This window comes from Kogia breviceps, chromosome X (genome assembly GCF_026419965.1).
Source record: "Kogia breviceps isolate mKogBre1 chromosome X, mKogBre1 haplotype 1, whole genome shotgun sequence".
Taxonomy (NCBI): domain Eukaryota; kingdom Metazoa; phylum Chordata; class Mammalia; order Artiodactyla; family Physeteridae; genus Kogia; species Kogia breviceps.
In genome coordinates, this window is record NC_081330.1 from 34,396,984 (window position 1) to 34,417,142 (window position 20,159).

At 38.0% G+C, this 20,159-nt stretch overlaps 1 protein-coding gene across 1 annotated transcript in view; it reads right to left on the reverse strand.

Annotated features, from left to right (window-relative positions):
• Positions 1–1,187: 1,187 nt before the first annotated feature.
• ALG13 (ALG13 UDP-N-acetylglucosaminyltransferase subunit) overlaps positions 1,188–20,159 on the reverse strand; it is an 81,958-nt gene continuing 62,986 nt past the window's right edge. Inside the window, 4 exon segments of the mRNA XM_067023156.1 lie at positions 1,188–2,810; positions 12,267–12,450; positions 14,470–14,510; positions 18,098–18,283. Coding sequence (XP_066879257.1) covers positions 2,548–2,810; positions 12,267–12,450; positions 14,470–14,510; positions 18,098–18,283 — 674 coding nt within the window. The 3' untranslated portion in view covers positions 1,188–2,547.

Genomic DNA, 20,159 nt, shown 5'->3' on the forward strand with positions numbered 1-20,159 from the left:
GAATTCTAATTGTTTTTCCTCACTATGGAAATGACCCAGTTTTCTACCTCTGGTGTAAACCAGATTTATCTCAGGAAGGCGGTGAAAGTAAAGGGTCCAGAACAAACCACAGTGCCTTTATATCCTCCTTCCCACAACAATTCTCAATGGTTGAAAGTTGGGTATAACAACAGAGAAAAAGACAGGACGTCTTTTGTAGTATCAACAGCAACTACAGAGGTTATATGTAAAAAGTCTACCACTATGCTTATCCTATAGGTTGATTAAACATGTTAAGTCTTAGGTTTTTTTTTTTTTTTTTTTTACCAGAAAGACCACTTTGTTTTTAACCCAGAAGCTGCCTTCAAAAACCACTGCAGACTTCTGCTGCAGTACAGGTTATCTTCACCCTCCCAACTCACAAAACAATAGGAGGGTCAGGGCTCACTCCTTGATTATTTCTTAGAGAAGTCTGACTGTAAAACATAAACAAGTGGACTATACTTGTATGATTTAAACAGACCATTCATACCACTTATTTCAACACTGGTAACAACAATTAGGTTGATCTTGGGTTTTTAAGTTAATAACAAGCATCTCATTAAACTGCATTAAATTAGTAATGGAAATCAAGGCAAGGCAGCAACCTACAAGTTTAAAAAATAAACAAATGAACTGGAAGCCTAAGGCAAATGTACTTTTCTCAAAACCACACAATTTCCAGACCCACATTCTCAAGATAGACTACAACCTTCTAAAGCACTGCTTAGAAGCTAGTGAACCACTGACAGTTGAAGATACAGGACAATCACTTGCGGTGAGTTACGTACATTTCAGAAATGCTGGCATATTTGAAAAATGTTGGAGAGGGGTTGTTCCATGTTTCAAGCTTGACTAAAATAAACCTTTAAACATAAAACAATCTGTACACAAATTGAGAACCAAGGAGGTTAGCAGAGAAAAAGCTGAAACATTAATACAGGGGTTGTTAGAAAGATCAGTGCACTGTTGCCCATCTTTCTTTATTAAAGTTGTCAGATGCCAACTTAAAGAGCACGGACTTGTAAAGATCCAGGATGCAAAACCAAAACACTACCAGTTCCATGTCTATTATGAAGCAGAAGCCTTAACTAGTACACTGACTGATTTGAAACTCACTGTTATCAATCATCTTGAGAACAGTATACTGAAGATAGGATATCTTCTTTGCAATGGATTCCACTCTAGTTCTTTCACCTGTTCAAGCACCTTGAGCCCTGAGTCTCAATTGGTTCTTTTTGCCTGGGGTATAGCTGAAGGTGGGAAAGAACAGAATGATTCACAAGCATAAATAACTTTTAAAGGAGGCAATATAAATAGGTTTTGTGGCAACCAAAGAACACTTTTAAAATAGCTGTTTGTAGGTGAGACAGAGCAAAGCATTCATGATGAATTACCCCCTCAGAGGAGAAATGAATGAATATAGAAAATCTTGCAGTCTTTGGGCAGATGAAAGGGAAAGAAGGGAGAAGGCAGAAGGGCTGATAAAATGTGTCTCACAGAAAGCTAAAGACAAGGCAGGCCTGGAGAGATACAAGGTAAATCTAAACAATAATTTAAAGATTCAACAACCATTAGAAATATAGGACAATGAGAAAGTAAGTCTAGATTAAAGTTCTATAAGAGAATTAACAGATTTTTTAAAAAAAACAGAAACACAACTTAAAGGCACATTCTCAAGGGAAAAGAACTGGATATGGTAGTATGCACTGCAATGTCTTGAGATTAAATAACATTTCAACTGACCCTGCCAATTCATGCTATAAATTCACATTTTCTGGCAACCAAAATACTAGGGGGAAAACATATGGGAACAATCAAATGTCTGGTACTCTGCTGTCATGAAAAAGCAAACGAAAATCTCACTCATTTTAGCAATTTTAAATGCTAATTTTTATTTACTGCTAAATGTGCAAAGGACATCAATACTGTGCAGGAAAATGGTTACATAAATCTAATATTAAACAACAGCACATGGGATAAATCTAAAGCAGAGCACCATTTGCCTTCAGAACTGATTAATATCATAGAACACAACTCAGTTCAGACAATTCTTAAGAAACCTGAAGAGCACTCTCACTTAATATTAAGCTAGTTACTCAGAAGCAAATGCTCTTGGTTTTGTTCTTTCATTGTCTAGGAAAAAGTAGAAGTTTTTCCAATTTTGCATGGTTTAATATGATGTGTGACATCTGAACCAAGGCAACAGTTTGTAAGATTTACTCCATTTATCAACTGATACCATCAGCTAATACAAAGTTGACAAGCTGGCCGACAGGAAAACAGCTGAATACAATGAAATATGCTCAAATATGGGGCTAGTTGTACATCCATCTCAATGTCCTTGTTCACAACCCAAAGAAATATTCCTTTATTTTAAAGTACTATTTTAAATCAAAAGATAAAATAATCTTAAAGATAGATACAATAGTAACCACTCTAAATCACTTAAACACTAACATAAAACACTTTTTAAAAACCAAACAACAAGAAAAATGGCAGTGCAAGAACACATCGTACTGCTGAATCTTACATATTCTGAGGTACATAATGAGAAGGTGAGGGAGGTGAAGCAATATAGGCAAGTGGCCCAGGACTCATACAACCACGAATTTGAGAACCAACATATGCTGCACCGACTGGATGCCAGGGGGCAACACAGGGATAATCTGGCACAACAGGAAGGCAGGAATCAAAACCTGGCAAAGGTCGCTGCCCATAGGGATCTGACATCACTGGATAATAGAATGCTCCATGAGGGACAGATGCAGGATCAGCATTTGGAAAAGTATCTGAAACAAAGAAAGCATATAGTACACTTCATATACAAAGATTCATTAACATCAACAAAAATGGATGTTCCTACAGGTAAAAATGAAATTTAGCATTAACTCCAAGAAAGATCATAGCAATTACAGCAGGAGCACTTTAGATATGAACATTAGTGACTAAAACAGGCTACTAAAAGATAATATGAAAATTTTCTAATTAAAAAAATTAAATAGGGGGGAGCGAGAAGATGGCGGAAGAGTAAGACGTGGGGATATCCTTCCTCCTCACAGATACATCAGAAATACATCTACACATGGAACTTCTCCTATAGAACACCCACCGAATGCTGGCAGAAGACCTCAGACCTCCCAAAGGGCAAGAAACTCCCCACGTACCTGGCCATGTGGATTAAAGGCTCTTGGCACTCCAGCCAGGTGTCAAGGCTGTGTCTCTGAGGTGGGAGAACTAACCTAGGACACTGGTCCACAAGAGACTTCCCAGCTCCACGTAATATCAAATGGCGAAAATCTCCCAGAGATCTCCATCTCAACACCAAGACCCAGCTTCACTCAAGGACCAGCAACGAACAGTGCTGGACACCCTATACCCAACAAAGAGCGAGAAAGGTCTACAGCCACATCCATTAGCAGAGAGGCTGCCTAGAATCACAGTAAGGCTACCGACATCCCCATACACGCCCCCAGACGTGGAACTGCCCACCAGGGAGACGGGATCCAGCCTCATCCACCAGAACAGGGGCACTGGTCCCCCCAACCAGGAAACCTGCTCAACCCACTGAACCAACCTCAGCCACTGAGGACAGCCACCAAAAATAGATAGAACTACGAACCTGCAGCAGGCAAAAGGGAGACCCCAAACACAGTAAGATAAGCAAAATGAGAAGACAGAAAAACACACAGCAGATGAAGGAGCAAGGTAAAAACACACCAGACCTAACAAATGAAGAGGTAATAGCCAATCTACCTGAAAGAGAATTTAGAATAATGATGGTGAAGATGATGCAAAATCTTGGAAATAGAATAGACAAATTGCAAGAAAAAGTTAACAAGGACCTAGAAGAAATAAAGAGGAAGCAAGTAACGATGAGCAACACAATAAATGAAATGAAAAATACTCTAGACGGGATCAGTAGCAGAATAACTGAGGCAGAAGGAAGGATAAGTGACCTGGAAGATAAAATAGTGGAAATAACTACTGCAGAGCAGAAGAAAGAAAAAAGAATGAAAAGAACTGAGGACAGTCTCAGAGATCTCTGGGACAACATTAAACACACCAACATTCGAATCATAGGGGTCCCAGAAGAAGAAGAGAAAAAGAAAGGGACTGAGAAAATATTTGAAGAGATTATAGTTGAAAACTTCCCTAATATAGGAAAGGAAATAGTCAACCAAGTCCAGGAAGCACAGAGAGTCCCATACAGGATAAACCCAAGGATAAACACACCGAGACACATAATAATCAAACTGTCAAAAATTAAATACAAAGAAAACATATTAAAAGCAGCAAGGGAAAAACAACAAATAACACACAAGGGAATCCCCATAAGGCTAACATCTGATCTTTCATCAGAAACTCTACAAGCGAGAAGGGAGTGGCAGGACATATTTAAAGTGATGAAGGAAAAAAAACCTACAACCAAGATTACTCTACCCAGCAAGGATCTCATTCAGATTTGATGGAGAAATTAAAACCTTTACAGACAAGCAAAAGCTGAGAGAGTTCAGCACCACCAAACCAGCTTTACAACAAATGCTAAAGGAACTTCTCTAGGCAAGAAATATAAGAGAAGGAAAAGACCTACAAGAACAACCCAAAACAATTAAGTAAATGGTAAAAGGAACGCACATATCGATAATTACCTTAAATGTAAATGGATTAAATGCTCCCACCAAAAGACACAGACTGGCTGAATGGATACAAAAACAGGACCCATATATATGCTGTCTACAAGAGACCCACTTCAGACCTAGGGACACTTACAGACTGAAAGTGAGGGGATGGAAAAACATATTCCATGCAAATGGAAATCAGAAGAAAGCTGGAGTAGCAATTCTCATATCAGACAAAATAGACTTTAAAATAAAAACTATTACAAGAGACAAAGAAGGACACTACATAATGATCAAGGGATCGATCCATGAAGAACATATAACAATTGTAAATATTTATGCACCCAACATAGATGCACCTCAATACATAAGGCAAATACTAACAGCCATAAAAGGGGAAATCAACAGTAACACAATCATAGTAGGGGACTTTGACACCCCACTGTCACCAACAGACAGATCATCCAAAATGAAAATAAATAAGGAAACACAAGCTTTAAATGATACATTATACAAGATGGATTTACTTGATATTTATAGGACATTCCATCCAAAAACAACAGAATACACATTTTTCTCAAGTGCCCATGGAACATTCTCCAGGATAGATCATATCTTGGGTCACAAATCTAGCCTTGGCAAATTTAAGAAAATTGAAATCGTATCAAGTATCTTTTCTGACTACAACGCTATGAGACTAGATATCAATTACAGGAAAAGATCTGTAAAAAATACAAACACATGGAGGCTAAACAATACACTACTTAATAACGAAGTGATCACTGAAGAAATCAAAGAGGAAATCAAAAGGTACTTAGAAACAAATGACAATGGAGACATGATGACCCAAAACCTATGGGATACAGCAAAAGCAGTTCTAAGAGGGAAGTTTATAGCAATACAATCATACCTTAAGAAACAGGAAACATCTCGAATAAACAACCTAACTTTGCACCTAAAGCAATTAGAGAAGGAAGAACAAAAAAACCCCAAAGTTAGCAGAAGGAAAGAAATCATAAAGAACAGATCAGAAATAAATGAAAAAGAAATGAAGGAAACAATAGCAAAGAACAATAAAAGTAAAACCTGGTTCTTTGAGAAGATAAATAAAATTGATAAACCATTAGCCAGACTCATCAAGAAAAAAAGGAAGAAGACTCAAATCAATAGAATTAGAAATGAAAAAGGAGATGTAACAACTGACTCTGCAGAAATACAAAAGATTATTAGAGATTACTACAAGCAACTGTATGCCAATAAAATGGACAACCTGGAAGAAATGGACAAATTCTTAGAAATGCACAACCTGCCAAGACTGAACCAGGAAGAAATAGAAAATATGAACAGACCAATCACAAGCACTGAAATTGAAACTGTGATTAAAAATCTTCCAACAAACAAAAGCCCAGGACCAGATGGCTTCACAGGCGAATTCTATCAAACATTTAGAGAAGCGTTAACACCTATCCTTCTGAAACTCTTCCAAAAGATAGCAGAGGGAGGAACACTCCCAAACTCATTCTATGAGGCCACCATCACCCTGATACCAAAACCAGACAAAGACGTCACAAAGAAAGAAAACTACAGGCCAATATCACTGATGAACATAGATGCAAAAATCCTCAACAAAATACTAGCAAACAGAATCCAACAACACATTAAAAGGATCATACACCATGATCAAGTGGGGTTTATTCCGGGAATGAAAGGATTCTTCAATATACGCAAATCAATCAACGTGATACACCATATCAACAAACTGAAGGAGAAAAACCATATGATCATCTCAATAGATGCAGAGAAAGCTTTGACAAAATTCAACACCCATTTATGATAAAAACCCTGCAGAAAGTAGGCATAGAGGGAACTTTCCTCAATATAATAAAGGCAATATATGACAAACCCACAGCCAGCATTGTTCTCAATGGTGAAAAACTGAAACCATTTCCACTAAGATCAGGAACAAGACAAGGTTGCCCACTCTCACCACTCTTATTCAACCTAGTTTTGGAAGTTCTAGCCACAGCAATTAGAGAAAATAAAGAAATAAAAGGAATCCAAATTGGAAAGGAAGAAGTAAAGCTGTCACTGTTTGCAGATGACATGATACTATACATAGAGAATACTAAGGATGCTACCAGAAAACTACTAGAACTAATCAATGAATTTGGTAAAGTAGCAGGATACAAAATTAATGCACAGAAATCTCTGGCATTCTTATACAATAATGATGAAAAATCTGAGAATGAAATTAAGAAAACACTCCCATTTACCATTGCAACAAAAAGAATAAAATATCTAGGAATAAACCTACCTACGGAGACAAACGACTTGTATGCAGAAAACTATAAGACACTAATGAAAGAAATTAAAGATGATACAAATAGGTGGAGAAATATACCATGTTCTTGGATTGGAAGAATCAACATAGTGAAAATGACTCTATTACCCAAAGCAATCTACAGATTCAATGCAATCCCTATCAAATTACCACTGGCATTTTTTACAGAACTAGAACAAAGAATTTCACAATTTGTATGGAAACACAAAAGACCCCGAATAGCCAAAGCAATCTTGAGAAAGAAAAATGGAGCTGGAAGAATCAGGCTCCCTGACTTCAGACTATACTACAAGGCCACAGTAATCAAGACAGTATGGTACTGGCACAAAAACAGAAATATAGATCAATGGAACAGGATAGAAAGCCCAGAGATAAACCCACACACATATGGTCACCTTATCTTTGATAAAGGAGGGAAGGATATACAGTGGAGAAAAGACAGCCTCTTCAATAAGTGGTGCTGGGAAAACTGGACAGCTACCTGTAGAAGTATGAAATTAGAACACTCCCTAACACCATACACAAAAATAAACTCAAAATGGGTTAAAGACCTAAATGTAAGGCCAGACACTATCAAACTCTTAGAGGAAAACATAGGCAGAACACTCTATGACATCAATCACAGCAAGATCCTTTTTGACCCATCTCCTAGAGAAATGGAAATAAAAACAAAAATAAACAAATGGGATCTAATGAAACTTAAAAGCTTTTGCACAGCAAAGGATACCATAAACAAGACCAAAAGACAACCCTCAGAATGGGAGAAAATATTTGCAAATGAAGCAACTGACAAAGGATTAATCTCCAAAATTTATAAGCAACTCATGCAGCTCAATAACAAAAAACCAAACAACCCAATCCAAAAATGGGCAGAAGAACTAAATAGACATTTCACCAAAGAAGATATACAGATAGCCAACAAACACATGAAAGAATGCTCAACATCATTAATCATTAGAGAAATGAAAATCAAAACTACAATGAGATATCATCTCACACCAGCCAGATTGGCCATCATCAAAAACTCTAGAAAATATAAATGCTGGAGAGGGTGTGGAGAAAAGGGAACACTCTTGCACTGTTGGTGGGAATGTAAAATGATACAGCCACTATGGAGAACAGTATGGAGGTTCCTTAAAAAACTAAAAATAGAACTACCATATGACCCAGCAATCCCACTACTGGGCATATACCCTGAGAAAACCATAATTCAAAAAGAGTCATGTACCACAATGTTCATTGCAGCTCTATTTACAATAGCCAGGACATGGAAGCAACCTAAGTGTCCATCAACAGATGAATGGATAAGGAAGATGTGGCACATATATACAATGGAATATTACTCAGCCATAAAAAGAAATGAAACTGAGTTATTTGTAATGAGGTGGACAGACCTGGAATCTGTCCTACAGAGTGAAGGAAGTCAGAAGGATAAAAACAAATACCGTATGCTAACACATATATATGGAATCTAAAAAAAAAATGTCATGAAGAGATTAGTGGTAGGATGGGAATAAAACACAGACCTACTAGAGCATGGACTTGAGGATATGGGGAGGGGGAAGGGTAAGCTGTGACGATGTGAGAGAGTGGCAGGAACATATACACACTACCAAATGTAAATTAGATAGCTAGTGGGAAGCTGCAGCATAGCACAGGGAGTTCACCTCTGTGCTTTGTGACCACCTAGAGGGGTGGGATAGGGAGGGTGGGAGGGAGGGTGACACAAGAGGGAAGAGATATGGGAACATATGTATATGTATAACTGATTCACTTTGTTGTAAAGGAGAAACTAACACACTATTGTAAAACAGTTATACTCAAATAAAGATGTTAAAAAAATTAAATATATAAATGTATGTACAATGTGTCAAATGTATTCTACCTAGAGACAGCTGTCTTCCTGGGATGATTTAGATATCAACAGACTACACAAAGAAACGTTCTCTAGAGTCATTCTTGTCAGTTCAGTTCTTATAAGAGTTCGTCACAATTAAGTTATCAAATAGTTTTTCAGTATAACACACACCATCCAAGTAACCATTTTGTATTATTTTAGCAATTAAAAACTCAGGTGTTTTTACAGTCTGGTCTACACTTGAAGGCAAAACTCTGAAGACCATCCCAAAAGACCAAACATTTAAATGTCATCTCTTGAATGTCATGAACATGCTAGCACCATTTAAAATTTACAGCACTTTCACTACCATGCACCAGTTTCAATGGAAATAAATAGATGATGTTCTGACCTTATTATAGTAACTATATAAATATTTTTAAAAAGGAGTCCCTCATTACTTGGGATAACTTAAGTTCGTTTTGTGAAGTAAAGACTGGCACTGTCTCATGGTTACTACAATAAAAATAGCTCGGGCTTCCCTGGTGGCGCAGTGGTTGAGAGTCCGCCTGCCGATGCAGGGGACGCGGGTTCGTGCCCCGGTCCGGTAAGATCCCACATGCCGCAGAGCGGCTGGGCCCATGGGCCATGGCTGCTGAGCCTGCGCGTCCGAAGCCTGTGCTCCGCAACGCGAGAGGCCCCAACAGTGAGAGGCCCGCGTACCGCAAAAAACAAAAAAAACAGCTCTATAAAAGGTACATGGAACAAAAATGTAATAAAGGTTGATACTTTAATTTTTATTACCATGGGCCATATCACACCGCCACATGAAGAATACGATTCTATAGTGTTAATATTCTAATACTCATTTTTTTTTTTTTTTTTTTTTTGCAGTACGCGGGCCTCTCAGTGTTGTGGCCTCTCCCGTTGCGGAGCACAGGGCTCCGGATGCACAGGATCAGCGGCCATGGCTCACGGGCCTAGCCACCCCGCGGCATGTGAGATCTTCCTGGACCGGGGCATGAAAACGTGTCCCCTGCATCGGCAGGTGGACTCTCAACCACTGCGCCACCAGGGAAGCCCTAAAACTCCAAATTTAAGCCTTTATTGAACAATGAGCCCAAACTTTCTATACTTCTCAGGGGTAAAATTATAATGCAGGCAACACAGTGGTAAAATTTAGTACTGGAATTTCTAAGTCAGATAAAATGTTCAATTAAACTTGAAGGGTTGTATCAAAAAATTAACAAATTTATCTAACATAGTATGTATATGTGGAGATAATTTACTTTCACTAGGTTGGAACCACATTGCTGCCTTTTTTTTTTTAACATCTTTATTGGAGTATAACTGTTTTACAATGGTGTGTTAGTTTCTGCTTTACAACAAAGTGAAACAGTTATACATATACATATGTTCCTATATCTCTTCCCTCTTGCATCTCCCTCCCTCCCACCCTCCCTATCCCACCCCTCTAGGTGGTCACAAAGCACCTAGCTGATCTCCCTGTGCCATGCGGCTGCTTCCCACTAGCTAGCTATTTTACGTTTGGTAGTGTATATATGTCCATGCCACTTTCTCACTTCGTTACAGCTTACCCTTCCCCCTCCCCATATCCTCAAGTTCATGCTCTATTAGGTCTGTGTTTTATTCCTGTACTACCCCTAGTCTCTTCATGACATTTTTTTTCCTTAGATTCCATATATATGTGCTAGCATATGGTATATAGTTCTTAAAACAACACTGGAAAGTCATAAAATACATTATTTCCCACTACACAAAATCAGGCTTAGGGAGGTTAAGTAACTTAGCCAAAATCACAACCATCAAGTAGCAGTTGCTGGAATGGAAAACAGATTTGGTTAGGTTAGTCCACATCGTTTCTTCTACCTCTTGCTGATTCTAAGAAGGGCAGTCCAAAAATCCTATTCTAAATCCTTGAAAATGCCTCCCCATCTATATTATACTGTGAACTCATAGACAAAGCAACCATCCTTATGGTCTGACACAGAGGTCTCAAACTTTTTAGTCTCAGGATCCCTTTACACTCTTAAAAATTGAGGATCCCAAATAGCTTTTGTTTATGTGGGTTATATCTATCAATATTTACCATATTAGGAATTAAACTAAGTTAAAAATATTATTTCATGTAAAAATAAACCCATTATGTTAAACTCATTTTCCATAAAAATTTGTATTTTCCAAAAAAAAAAAAACTGTGAGACCAGTGGCATTGTTTTACACTTGTGCAATCTCTAATGTATGGCTTAATAGAAGACAGCTGGATTCTCATATCTGCTTCTGTATTTTATCTGTTATGATACATTTAGTTGAAATACATGAAGAAAATCTGGCTTCATACAGATATGTAGCTGGAAAAGAGAGAAGTCTTAATAATTAGGCTTTTCAGATAATTGTAGATATTCTTTGATGCTATACCAAAACTAGGTAAGTGGTAATTTCTTAGAGGTCAGTAGCAATGTGGACTTTTCATACTTTGTTAACATTAAAATACATTGTTTTATCTTGCATCTTGGATAGATCTTTTACTAAATCATGCACAGTTATGATTATACATTGGTAACTGGGAAAATATTATTTCACTGAGTTATACAGATCTACCAAATGTTGACACATTTCATTATACTATGTAAACCACCACATTCATTAATAGCCCACCACCATCTATTTTATTAGAAGAGTTAATGAAGTACTAGAATCTGTCAAGATCATGGTGGTAGATAAAAATCAGAATTTTGGATAACCTGTATTTCAGTGCTGGAATTTTTATCTCTAACAAAAAATACTATCCGTTGCTTTTCTTGAAGTGATAAGGCTTAGCTGTTCATTCATGTCTGCCGGATCCCCAAGTCTGAATAACCATAGTCTGTCTATCACTCTTTCAAGTAAAAATAGTGTTCCATGAAAAGTCAGCTAGTTTAGCTCGAAACTCAAGCTTACAACCCTTTTCTTTAAAGTGAATCACTATACGTCAGTATGCAGAGAGCTTTACGAATACTTCCTATTCTGTCATACAGAATACTAAGTACAATTATTCAAAGAATGAAAATTTAGTAAAATAAGAATGTCTTTGATCAAACACAAAATAAATAAAACTGGCATTTTTATATCATGAGTGTGAAGACACTAAGTACTAGCACAGTTTGGTGGCCCTGCCTTGATTTGTGCTTAGGTGCCAGCTATTCTACCCGCCACTGATTTTTGCACCCTTAATACAAATCTAACACAGCAAAAGGGACAAAATCCGTGTATTATGATGAACACTTTTAGCCTCATGGATCCCTTTAAAGGGTCTCAGGGACCCCAAAAGGTTCACATACCATGCTTTAAGAAATGTTGGTCTAGTATAATATCTGAAGGCTATTATTAAATTACACACAATAAAATCCAATTGTCTTTCTTGCAGGGAATCTCATTACATACTTACCATGTGCTGATACATCTTCCTGTGTGCCATCTTGTCCCCCCACCTCACTGTGTAACTGAGGAGTGGTTTGATTCATCAGAGGTGGCGGCTCAGTATAGACTGGATAATTCTCTACATGAAGCTGCTGCTGCTGCTGCATCTGTGGCACACAGACCATGGAGTGCCACAAGCTGTGGTGATAGCACTTGGGCAAGAAAGGGAAAAAACACTTTACTATTCCTTTTCTTAAACTAGTACCATTCTTCACTGAAAAAAAAAGTTGGGCCATGATTTCCAGGTGGGATAACAATGACTTTTGAACTAAATGATATGAGATTTAGAAAATCTATTCTCTATAACAACTTTAAGATCTTTCGTAGCCTCTGTATCTCATATGTGGACCTAGGAATTATTTTAGGAAAGCACCCTAAGAAAATTAGAGATATACACAATGATCTGTATACAAAGGTGTCTGTTAGAGCATTGTTTTTAAAGGCAAAAAAAATTAACGACCTAAATATTCAACAATAAGAAACTGGATGAATGAATTATGATACACCCATGATGGAATACAATACAGGCAATAAAAAAAATCATGGTGTCAAATATTTAAAGAAAAAGTGTTCATATTGTTTAACTTAAAAGTTTACAAAATTACATAGCATAGTCCATATTTTATAAAATAAATAAGCTGTAAGGAAATATACCAAAGTATACAGTGATTATACAGGTGATTTCAGTTTTCTTTACATATTAGTATTTTCCATATGCACCATAATGAATGCTATTACTTTTTTTTTTTTTTTTTTTTTTTTTTTTTTTTTTTTTTTTTTTTTTTTTTTTGCGGTATGCGGGCCTCTCACTGTTGTGGCCTCTCCCATTGCGGAGCACAGGCTGCGGACGCGCAGGCTCAGCGGCCATGGCTCACGGGCCCAGCCGCTCCGCGGCACGCGGGATCCTCCCGGACCAGGGCACGAACCCGTGTCTCCTGCATCGGCAGGCGGATTCTCAACCACTGCGCCACCAGGGAAGCCCGCTATTACTTTTAATATGAGAAAATATTAAAATATCTATTCTACATTTCCTTGTATTCCCATGATGTAAAATATAGGAGACTATATTGTACAACATGGGGAATACAACCAATATTTTATAATAACTATAAATGGAGCATAACCTTTAAAAATTGTGAATCACTATACTGTACACCTATAACATACAATGTTATACAACTATACTTAAATTTAAAACAAATAAAAATACTAAAAATAAACAAATAAATAAACTGCCTCCACCTTGTTTCCACAGGTGACTATAATAAACAAACATAACTGAAGGGGCAAGCACTTTATTTTTTCAATTCTTGAAACTGCATTTAGGAAATATAGTTTCAGAGAACAAAAACCCACTCTACTACTCTTAAATTATAAATGTGTGCCAGTCAGTAAAGATAGCTTTCTGGAAATGATATGTCCAATGTTTTAGGGAAATCAGTGTCTTGGAAAATATAAACTAATCTGAGTATTATCCAGGAGACCATCTGGTTTACTATGTCATATGCCAAATCTTAAGATGCATCATTCCTTTTCAGAAAATATGTCATCTTATTATATCAGAAGTGTATTTCAGGGGGAAAATGATCCCTGAAAGTATAAAGTAAAAGAGCTCTTACCTGAAATCAGAGACACCTTTCAGTGATATTAAGATATCTGTCAGTACTCCCTTTCTACAACTCAGGGAAGTGGTAAAAATCAGTGTTTGGCAAATATCTATGAACACATGAGTGCTTTAAAAATAATACAGCTCTTTAAATGTCTTTGAATTAGTCAGATTACTTTTCACAGAAAATGCAGAAATAGCCACAAAAATGTCTTAAGTAAACAGAATAATACACTTGTTATTTCGAGATAGAAAAGCATAGTGAAGGGTTGGCATATGATGTTAAATATGGAGGCCAATATATGCTAAAGTTGTACTTCATAGGGCCCCCACTCATGACAATCTACAACTATTTTATAAGAGAAACTGAAGCATTGGGAGGTTAAAGTAGAAAACTGACCTGTATCATCTTCAGAGATATAAAGACAGAAATAAATCTTTTAGGTCCCTCACAGTGTTCTTGGGTTTTAAGGTTCAAGAGTCTGATTATCAAAATGGCTTACATTTTTAAGTTAGAGGCTTTTGGTTTTTTTTTTAATCAAAGCAATTTTAACAGGACTCTTACCTGCAATCCCAGATTGAAATAGTACTGCAAAACTTTTGCATCTAAAATTAAAAATTTAAATTTTAGTGACTAGATGACATAAACAATTAAAACTTACCATTTAAAAGCTCTTCTCTTTCAGTATTAAGGTAGATACAACAAATGTAGTCTTGCCACATCAACACTACCCTCAATTCTACCTTATAGTAAATGATCATTTACCTACCACTATAGCTAAGATCATTTTCTGAGCCAAGAAGGTTTAATCAACAAATACAGATTTTATTTCTATTCTTAACATTAGACAGATGTTACAGGAATACTACTCTGCAAATATTTAGAGAGACTCTAATAAATGCATTTTCTTGCTTGTCTCAAGACTAAACTTTTACTTTAATACAAATCTACTACAAAAGCAATCATGTTGGTCTTCAGAGCCAATACATAGTACAAACTAATGTTCTACAAATGCCAAGATTAGTGATGTCTACTAAGATAACTAGCACTGTTTGAAACAATTCACCTTGTTTTTATTTAAGATGACTAACATACCACCAGTAGGACTCCAAAAAGAGGAGGCAATGAGCAAGGTAACTCGAAATAAGTTATACCCTAAGGTGATAAAATTTCTCCAGACATAGAACTTTAAAGTATTTTACAAATGAACAAAAAGTAGATGTATGAGAGAAGAGGGAATAGCCTTAGCATTTCAAGTATATCTCTAAATATATTTTTATTGATTGACCTGAGATTCACATATATTCTTATAAATAAGATAATGTAACTTGATTCCACTAACAAACTCTCAGAAAACCCCTCTTTCTTAAGTTGGAGACTCCCAATACATACAAATGTATTTACTGCCACTTTAAAAGAATGAGCTTGTATTTTGACTATTATGTGGGAATATAGTATAAAGCGTAATGCTCAAGCTAAAGAATATGAAAAGATAATAGCAAGAAGTAAATCCACAAATAGCATGGGATTCCATCCCTTGATAGTCACATACATCCACACAAAAAATCCATAGCAGTATTATTCTCAATAGCAAAAATGTGGAAACAACTCAAATGTCCATCAACTAATAGATAATAAAATATGGTGTATCTATATAATGGAATGTTATTCAGCCGAAAAAAAGAATGAAATACTGATACATGTTACAACATGGATGAACCTTGAAAACATTATGCCAAATGAAAGAAGCCAGCCTACAAAAGACCACATATTGTATGACTCCATCTACATGAAATGTCCAGAACAGGCAAATCTATAGAGAATAGTAAAAAAAAAAAAAAAAAAAAAAAAAAAAAAAAAATAGAAAGCAGAATAGTAGTTGCCAGGGCCAGAGAGAATGAGGAGTAACTGCTAATGGGTACAGGGTTTCTTTTTGGGGTGATGAAAATATTTTGGAATTAGACGGTGGTGACGGTTGTACAAATTTGTGAATATACTAAAAAGCACTGAATTATACACTTTACATGGATGACTTGCATGGTATATATGAATTATATCTCAAGCTGTTAAAAAAAAGTGGCAGGTAAGGACTATAAGAACTCAGAACCATCACTTTGAAATGTAACTGGGGGGTGGGATCATGAAAATGATAGGATTTAAATAGGAAGTTAGATGGAAGAGTAGAGGGGGAGAGAATTTGAGTAGAATCACCATGACAGCAAAGGCTTAGAAGTAGAAAACCAGGTGCATAGAGTTCTTGTAAAAGTAGAAGGAGATAAGGTACAGCTTTGGAAAAATGACCAGCAATTTCTTATAAAACTAAACACACACCTATCTATGCCCATCAATTCCACTCCTAGGTATTTGCCCAAGGGAAATGAAAACACATGTTCACAAAGACTTTGACAAGCATGTTCATAGCAGCTTTATCATAACTGATCCAAACTAGAATAGTCCATGTGTTCCTCAACAGGAGAACGGACAAACTGTAGAATACCCATAGGATGAAATACTACTCAGCAATAAAAGCAAATAGACTACTGATAATACACAGCAACATGGAAGAACCTCAAAAAACATTACATTGAGTTTAAGAAGCCTTCCATAAAGAGTACATACTGTATGATTATATTCACATGAAATTCTAAAACAGGTAAAACTAGGGCAGAAAAATATCAGAACAGTGGTTCTCTCTGGGGGGAAGTAGAGATGGGGTAGGGAAAGACTGGGAAGGGGCATGAAGGAACTTTGTGGGATAATGATAATGTTTTATAACTTGATTGGGATTTGGGTTACACAGGTGCATGTACTCATCTGTCAAAACTCAGCAAGTGTACATTTAAGATTTGTTCATTTCATTATATGTAAACTTTACATCAAAAGAAAAAATAAATACCAAACTCTAGTTAATTATATGTATGTTCAAGTTTTTAATGGGGAAGAATGATGTCTACAATTTACTTTGAAATGCACCAAAAAGATGGATTAATTGATGGACAGAGAGATGGATGGAGGAAAAGATGGAGAAATGCATGCTAATGCAAGTATAGTTAACTGTTAACAATAGAATATAGGTGGTGGATATATGAATATTCATTTTAAAATTCAAATTTCATGTATGTCTGAACATTTTTGAAATAAAATGCTGGAAGATGCAAAATCAGCATTATGTGCTGAGAAGATCTTGGGCAGGGGTAGGTAGGTGAGGGGAGAGGAGTAAAGGGATCATTGTTTGATGATACATTATTAATAAAACAGAAAACCAAGGAAAAGAGTCAATGTTCTGCATGGCCTAAAGAGAAGAAAGAAGGGAGATGAAGATGAGGAATTTCATTGTAGACAGACTGAGTCTGAAATAAAAGTAAGAAAGCCAAGTGAAAATGTCTAGCAAGTAGGTAGAGGCCAAGGCCAGATAGATTTAGAAATCATCTACATAAAGTTGATAATCAAGTTTTAAGGAAGGGAAAAAGAACAGAATGGAGTTGAAGATCCTGGTGACTACCTTAGGGGCTGAAAAAAACCGAAATAGAATAGAAAAGCAGCTAGAAAAATCAAGGGAATGTTACAGCAAAAAAAAAAAGTATGAATAAGCTACAAACAACTTTCGACTACAATTCTCTTTTGAGATACACTGACAAACTGAGGGGTAACACAAAACTTCCAATGGAAAGCTACTCCTTAGTTTAATTAAGGAAACAACACATGGCTGAAATCCAAGGCAGATCAGAGCCCCCCCCATTCCTTCCCCCAAAACCTTTTCCAATTCTTCAAAATTCAGTTGGAATTTTAAATATCAAGAATGCAACAATTTCACGCACTTGTGGTAGGCATTAAATAAAAGAAATGGAGGAAATTGTGTTATCAACTCCTGTTTTTCAAGAGAAATAACTGAGAGCAGATATCCAGTTGAGAATCTTCTTCAGGGCAGACATGTAGCTACCTTAGAAAAGCAGTGTGAATCAGCTCAACCATACACTTCTTGATTATGCAGAAGAAATTCTCAGCTTTCGATTCTTTCTTTCCTTAGTCATTTACCTAGCATTATGCTCTCAAGTCAATTTCCATTTGGTCCACCACCCTACCCTCATTGGTCAACCAAAGAGAGATATGCTCTAAAATTTAAAATTAAAAAACCAAAAAAAAAAAAAACCAGACCTAAATAACCCTCACCCAAGTCTCAAAATCTACTTACCTTGAGGCAGATCATTGCCACGTGGATCACAGGAGTAAGGAGGAGGCAGTGATGGTAAGTTTGAAGCCTCTCTCACCTCAAGAGAAGGAGGAGGAGGAGGTGGTGGTGGAGGAGGTGGAGGTGGTAGAGAGGCAGCAGCAGCGGGAACAGGAGCAGCCAGGTATGGATAGGATGCTGAAGCAATCACTAACAAAGAAACAAAACAAAGTAGCAATGTACAGCTGTAACATCTTATAAGCAGTAGCTCATCCTCTATTTCATTTGTGTTCCCAATATGGTCAAGCAACTCTTATGGTTTGACTCAAAAGCAAAAACTTAGGGCTTCCCTAGTAGCGCAGTGGTTGAGAGTCCACCTGCCAATGCAGGGGACATGGGTTCGTGCCCCGGTCTGGGAAGATCCCACATGCCGCAGAGCGGCTAGGCCCGTGAGCCATGGCCGCTGAGCCTGTGCATCTGGAGCCTGCGCTCTGCAATGGGAGAGGCCACAACAGTGAGAAGCCCGTGTACCGCAAAACAAAACAAAAAACAAATCACACACAAAAACTTAGGAGATAAATTGCACATATTCTTTTAGACATGCCAGTTGAAAAGTAAGAGTTCATTACAGGTTATTTTGAGTTAAGGAAATTACTTGACATTAAAAGGAAAAAACTGGAAACTACAGAGGCTTGATTACCAAGATTTTGAACATCAGATAACATGTACATAAATAATACTACTAAAGCAAAATTTTTACTTAGCTTAATACAAAGTTAAGGCTGTTTTTAGCCATCTGCCAAATCACAAGATGTAGAAGCTAATAAGAGAGACTAAATTGCACAGATTACACATTAAGCAATCCTTGAAGGTTTCTACTTGGTAGCAACAGAGGAATATAGAGAACTCTAAATTGTAACAGTTCCATTTCTAAGGACCTACACAATCTAAGACAGACAAGCTAGATGAACTATCTTATCCCTTTAACTTTCTATAACTGTTACTATAGTTTAAAAACCACAGTCACTTAGGAGTTTCACAGTTTTTGACATAAGAATTTCAAATGCAATTATGTTTAAATATCAATACATTCTTCTATGATGATAAAGGCAGCAATGTGGACCTGCACCAGTGGGAGGGATCTGTGAAAGAGGAAAGGTTTCCACACATTAGAAGCCCCTTTGTGGGCGGAGACTGTGGGTGGCGGAGGGGGGAAGCTTTGGAGCCGCGGAGGAGAGCGCAGCAACAGGGTGCGGAGGGCAAAGTGGAGAGATTGCCGCACAGAGGATCGGTGCCGACCGGCACTCACCAGCCCGAGAGGCTTGCCTGCTCACCAGCCTGGGCGGTTGGGGGCTGGGAGCTGAGGCTCGGGCTTCGGTCGGATCGCAGTGAGAGGACTGGGGTCGGCAGAGTGAAAACAGCCTGAAGGGGTTAGTGCAGCATGGCTAGCTGGGAGGGAGTCTGGGAGAAGTCTGGAGCTGCCCAAGAGGCAAGAGATCTTTTCTTCCCTCCTTGCTTCCTGGTGCATGAGGAGAGGGGCCTAAGTGCATCACTTAAAGGAGCTCCAGAGATGGGTGCAGAGTTGCTGAAGAGACAGGAGACATTTTCTTGCCTGTTCGCTTCCTGGGGCGTGAGGAAAGGGGATTAAGCGCACCATGTAAAGGAGCCCCAGAAACGGGTGCGGAGCTGCCGAAGAGAGAAGAGACATTTTCTTGCCTCTTCGCTTCCTGGGGTGCGAGGAGAGGGGATTAAGGGCACCGCGTAAAGGAGCTCCAGAAACGGGAGCGAGCCGCGGCTGTAGGCACAGACACCAGAGACAGGTGTGGGACGCTAGGGTTGCTGCTGCCGCCACCAAGAGGCCTGCGTGCGAGCACAGGTCACTCTCCACACCTCCCCTCCCGGGAGCCTGTGCAGCCCGCCACTGCCAGGGCCCCGGGATCCAGGGAGAGCTTCCCCGGGAGAATGCGTGGCGAGCCTCGGGCTGGTGCGGCGTCACGCCGGCCTCTTCCGCAGCAAGCTCGCCCCGCATCCGTGCCCCTCCCTGCCCCCTGGCCTAAGTGAGCCAGAGCCCCTGAATCAGCTGCTC